This window comes from Chanodichthys erythropterus, chromosome 7 (assembly GCF_024489055.1).
Source record: "Chanodichthys erythropterus isolate Z2021 chromosome 7, ASM2448905v1, whole genome shotgun sequence".
Taxonomy (NCBI): Eukaryota; Metazoa; Chordata; class Actinopteri; order Cypriniformes; family Xenocyprididae; genus Chanodichthys; species Chanodichthys erythropterus.
The window spans coordinates 21,351,970-21,358,153 of NC_090227.1; the positions used below are offsets into that span (position 1 = coordinate 21,351,970).

General features: G+C 37.2%; 1 protein-coding gene across 1 annotated transcript; it reads left to right on the forward strand.

Annotated features, from left to right (window-relative positions):
• The first annotated feature begins 1,811 nt into the window (after window positions 1-1,811).
• Window positions 1,812-5,264, forward strand: LOC137022692 (extracellular calcium-sensing receptor-like). The gene is made up of 6 exons (XM_067389132.1): window positions 1,812-2,032; window positions 2,377-2,668; window positions 2,869-3,678; window positions 3,777-4,004; window positions 4,123-4,246; window positions 4,351-5,264. The coding sequence occupies exons 1-6, from the start codon at window positions 1,812-1,814 to the stop codon at window positions 5,262-5,264; spliced, it is 2,589 nt and encodes an 862-aa protein (XP_067245233.1).
• The last annotated feature ends 920 nt before the right edge of the window (window positions 5,265-6,184 follow it).

Below are 6,184 nucleotides of genomic sequence, written 5' to 3' on the forward strand. Positions count from 1 at the left end.
TTGACTAGACTAAAAAGAATATGAACGTGACTAAAAATAATAAAAACTAAAATTACCCCTTGACACAAAGACTAGACTAAAACTAAAATTAAAACAGGCCGCCAAAAACAACACTAGTGAGCAACATGTATGTACATGTTTGTGTTTTGGAGAAAATTATGTTTATGCATTGTTATTGAAAAAACAACAACAACAACAAAAAGAGTTTTTGCTTCAAAATGATGTGAAAATCATAATAAACAATATAATATATTGATTGAATTTTTTAAGACACTTTTTGTTTACAACGGCCATGAATAATGCTGTGATTCACACCTGAGAAGATTAAGACCCTGCCCCTAATGAGTCTATCAGTGAGGACTGTGACTGAGATAGGAAGAATGACTGAGACAAGGAAGAATATATATCTATATATATATATATATATATATATATATATATATATATATATATATATATATATATATATACAGTATAGGTCTTAATGAGTCTTTATAAATATAGAATAGTAATACCAATAAATAAATGGAGCTATAATTCATTATAAGCATGGGCTTCTTTTCCGTTTTTAGTACATCGTTGTCATGTAAACGTACTCTTAAAAAGAAAGTAATGTGGAACTAAATCACAAACACCTGAACATGATGAATAACAAATGAGTTACCATAGAAACAAATTAGAACTAATACAGAAATGACAGAAATTGAACTAAACTGAACATAACCATGACAGTTATATAGATCATATAAATGTTAATTAGCATTTTAATATGTTGCTTATTAGACATTTTATTTTAAATCTTCTCAGTATAGGAATATAGTTTGGGAAAAGACAAACTAGTCAATGTCTACGTTCATATAAAAATAGCATGTTTACTAATGTAAGTATGAGTAGTAAACAAAATCGCACATATTCATTCACACAGAGACACTAATTTTAAACAGTGTTTTTGCAGTTTAATATTCACAGACACTAGTCCATATTGCGATTAGATTAGAATAAAGAACTTAAATATCCTTCACAATCCTCGGCTGGATCTGTTGCTCTTTGAAATTAAACTGAAACCAGTCGTGCTCTTCTTCTAAGGTAAATTATTACAGGATTATTCCTCAACGTGTCCCAAGAAGACGTTAAGTACATACATCTGATTAAACAATGTGTTTTACCAAGTTGATGTGGACATTGACACTGTTTGCATGGATTGCCTCAGAACTTGCATTTGAATAGCACGCGCTCTCCGTAGGCATGTTTACGTTAGCGGCAATTATAGGCCACTTGTGAATGACTGGGCAGAGAATATTTGTTTCGTTTTGAATAAGATGATTTAAAAGTAAACACTTAAATGTTTATATTGCTCATGTCTGTGTGAAGTTTTTTTTTTTTTTTGCTGAGTTTTGTTTCATTTTAGAGGTGAAACAAACAAAAAAATTCACAAAGACAGAAACGGCACACCCTGTTTGCTTTCTTTATTTTACAAAAGCACAGTGTTTTGTTGTAAGTGGACACATACAAAAGTAGACTTTTTACAGTTTCAATGATGAACTGCTCTGTTTGTATGACCATAAATGCTGCTATGTGAAGAAAATCCAGCAAAATGCACATTCAATGTGTTCGTCGACCCCAGAGGTATAAACTGAATAGCAATTATTTACACTAATTTAAATAAGGAAAACTGAAGGAATCATATTTAGTGATGCTCTAAATTCCAGGCAAGGATAGTTGGCACCGCCTGCTCTGTATAAGTAACACCCCCACTACCTTCATCATAAATTAGTGAGCAGAGTGGGTGAGTGGGTCAGAAATTGAGAGAGATGTGGACCACTCTAAGCATCTGCCTGTATCTGTCCTTTAACTTTATTTCTGCAGCTTCAATCCGCAAATCAGGTACCTGTCAGCTCCAGGGACACTTCAGGTTGAATGGGATGTACCAGGCTGGGGATGTTATACTTGGAGGCCTTTTTGAGGTTCACTTCCGTACAGTGTTCCCAGAACTGAGCTTCAGAACAGAACCAGAACCACCTTACTGTGAGCAGTGAGTCTGGAGTGGATAAGAACAGCTATACAAGGCTTATATTATATATATATATATATATATATATATATATATATATATATATATATATATATATATATATATATATATATATATATATATTTTTTTTTTTTTTTTTTTTTTTTGTGTGTGTGTGTGTGTGTGTATATGGATGAGATAATTTTTTGTCTAAATGTGTCTAAAAAAAATTATATTCTTTACAAAACAACTCATGCACTTGAAGTCACTGTTAATTGCTAGTGTAAATTTGCTGAAATGTGTTACTTTTTTGTATTACCTTTTCAGAATTGTTAAATATCAACATTTATCTTGCTTTTTCTTAGATTTGATATGGCAAGTTTCCAGCAGGCACAAACCATGGTTTTTGCAATAGATGAGATCAATAAGAATCCAAACCTGCTGCCTAACATCACTCTTGGTTACCATCTTTATGACAACTGTGTTATGCTAGGAATGGCATTCCGGGCTGCCTTATCCCTGTTTAGTGGAACAGAGGAGTCCTTATCGAACCTAAACTGTACTGGCTCTCCTCCAGTTATTGGGATTGTGGGAGACTCAAATTCCACTCCTTCTATTGCGATTTCTAGTGTTCTGGGACTATTTCGAGTACCTATAGTAAGGCAGAATAAAATGACTAAGTTTTAATTTTTTATTATTTTATTAAACTTTTTAGTAATTGCTTCTGTACACTTATTTTCATTAGTAGAAGAATATTTTTTATTCCTTAAGACTATGTTTGTATGTGAACAAAATTCCAACAGCTCTATCTTTCTTATTCTCATTTTTTGTCTCTCCTTTTTGTTTTGCCTTATTAGGTTAGCTACTTTGCCACCTGTTCCTGTTTGAGTAACAGAAAAAAATACCCTTCTTTCTTCAGAACTATCCCCAGTGATGCCTTCCAAGTGCAGGCTATGATTAAGATTTTAAGCCATTTTGGATGGACCTGGGTTGGTTTTGTCTACAGTGATGATGACTATGGCAACTACGCTGCTCAATCCTTCCTCCAGAATGTGCATGTATTAGGAGGGTGTGTCGCCTTTTCTGAAATCTTGCCTCTAGATAACAACCACAAAGATATACAGCGCATAGTGGGAGTGATTCAGGCCTCTACTGCAAGAGTGGTGGTGGTGTTCTCCACTTCAACATATGTGTTGCCTTTGATGGACGAGGTGGTATTGCAGAATGTAACAGGCAGACAGTGGATTGCGAGTGAAGCTTGGGCTACTTCACCTGTGTTTCACACTCAGCGTCTTTTGCGCTTTCTGGGGGGCACACTGGGCATCGCCATCAGGCGTGGAGAAATCAAAGGACTTCATGAATTTCTGCAACACCTCCGTCCTAACAATGATCAAAGAAACAATATGGTGAGAATCTTCTGGGAAAACATGTTTGGGTGCAGGTTTAACACTGGAGGTAGAGGAGACAAAATGTGTTCAGGGCAAGAGGATCTGAGCAGCACATACACGGCATACACAGATGTATCAGAGCTGAGGGCCTCATATAATGTGTATAAAACAGTTTATGCCCTGGCACATGCGCTTCATGACCTGATGCAGTGTGAGGAGAGAGGAGGGCCATTCAGTGGAAACAGTTGTGCTGACATAACAAACCTACAGCCCTGGCAAGTAAGGTTCAAATATATACTGCAGATTGACAATCTAGACACAAAAACTAAAATAAAAAGTGCAACATATAACCCATGTCCATTCTATAAACTGTACAGCTGGTTCACTACCTCCAGAAAGTGAACTTCACCACAGGCTTTGGGGATCATGTGTCATTTGATGAGAATGGAGATGTTCTTGCCATATATGATGTGATGAACTGGCAGCCAAACTCTGATGGATCAATCATCGTCCGCACAGTTGGTGTGGTCAACGAAGGGGCAGCAACAGGGAATGTGCTCACACTCAATGAAGATGCAATATACTGGAACTTTGAGACAAATAAAGTAAATGAACATTACGTGTTAATGTCATTCTGGAGATATATAGTCTATATACTAGTAAAAACTATATAACGTAAAAAATAGGACAAACACATGACTGATAACAGATCGTTTGTTTCAGCCCCCAAGGTCTGTTTGCAGTGAGAGCTGCCCCCCAGGAACCAGACGAGCCAGGAAGAAGGGCCTTCCTGTCTGCTGTTTTGACTGCCTGCCATGTGCAGATGGAGAGATTTCTAATACAACTGGTGATATTATTGACATACATTTCCTATTCTACATTTTGAATATTGTTTAAAATTTTATCTTATTTGTTTGTTTGTTTGTTTATACACTTATGTCTCTCACACAGATGCTAATGAGTGTACAATATGTCCAGATGAGTTCTGGTCTAATCCAGATAAGGATCAGTGTGTCCCCAAAGAAGTAGAGTTTCTGTCCTATGATGAACCTCTGGGCATCTCTCTGACGACTGCATCTCTGCTTGGCACCTGCTTCTGCGCTCTTGTGATGGTCATCTTCGCTCATCACCGTAACACTCCCATTGTACGTGCCAACAATTCAGAGCTCAGCTTCCTGCTGCTGATGTCACTTAAACTGTGTTTCCTGTGTGTGCTGCTGTTCATCGGCCGGCCGCAATTGTGGACGTGTCAGTCAAGACATGCTGTGTTTGGCATAAGCTTTGTCCTGTGCATCTCAAGCATCTTGGTCAAGACTATGGTGGTAATAGCTGTGTTCAAATCATCTCGACCTGAGGGTAAAGGCACAATGAAATGGTTTGGAATAGCCCAACAAAGAGGCACAGTTCTTGTCCTAACCGCCCTCCAGGTGGTAATATGCATAGTCTGGCTATCAACTGCTTCTCCAACTCCCCATAAAAATAGCCAGTATATTAGCTCCAAAATAGTATATGAATGTGCTATTGGCTCAGTGGCTGGATTTGCAATGCTTCTGGGCTATATTGGCTTTCTAGCAGCAGTAAGTTTCCTCTTAGCCTTTTTGGCAAGAAATCTTCCAGATCATTTTAACGAAGCAAAGTTCATTACTTTTAGCATGTTGATCTTTTGTGCTGTCTGGATTGCGTTTGTTCCAGCATATGTGAGCTCACCAGGGAAATATGCAGTGGCTGTGGAGATATTTGCCATCCTAGCTTCCAGTTTTGGATTATTGGTGGCCATATTTGCCCCAAAGTGCTACATAATCCTTTTACATCCAGAGAAAAACACTAAAAAAGCCATCATTGGAAGAGAAACAAAGAAAAAATAGTTTAACTTCACTGTAATGTAATGTACTGTAATGTACTGTAATTGTGAACTCTGATTTGACTGTCAATTTGTTTTGGGCTTCACTTCCCTAAACAAATAAGAAATATATATAAGATGCATTTTGTTGCCTAAAATGTGATATCATAATCAGTTGTCAACAAAATTTAATTTAGAATTTAAAGACAAAACCAACATATTAAGAACACACCACAAGCTATATAGCTATATACCCACAAGGGGTCCCCAGTGTACAGGGAAAACGCATAAAAAGTGGATTGCTTGAAAGACTTTGAACTTGCTAAATCTAGGAATGAAATTAATTCTCTAAGGAACTTGGGGTGATGAAATGTTTTAAAGTTGTCACCAGAGTCTGCAGAGATTTCATAGTGACTTTGGATTTAATAAAGTTCACAAAAAGATTCAAGTTCCTGGTGACCGAATACAAGCTTAACTCCCATTGCATGTTCAATACAGTACTCGAGATGCTATTGTAAGCTGCTATATGTGATCAGCATGGACCAAAACTCACACCTGTAAGTAAATTAAGTTGTCAGTCCCAAACACTGACAATGTGAAGGTGGCCTAGCCATCTAACACATCTGCCTCAGCATTACAAGAGTTTTTTAGCATAAGTTAGCATGACATCAGAGCAAGTCGGACCTCACATTTATAACCTGCATGCATTTTGGAGTGATCACCAGTGATCAATTCTGCACCAGTTTTGTTCATCTCACATGAGGCTAATGCGTGTAGTATCATATAGTCAGGGCAGACTGGGCAGAACAGTCATCAGGTTGTCATTGTCATTTGACCTACCAGAGTCAGTCGTCACTTTACTGCAATTCAAAAAGTAAAGTGTCTATTGGATGCCCATTTCAAAATCTCACAGGAAGTAGTATAGGTTATCTGGGTAGTTTTTGC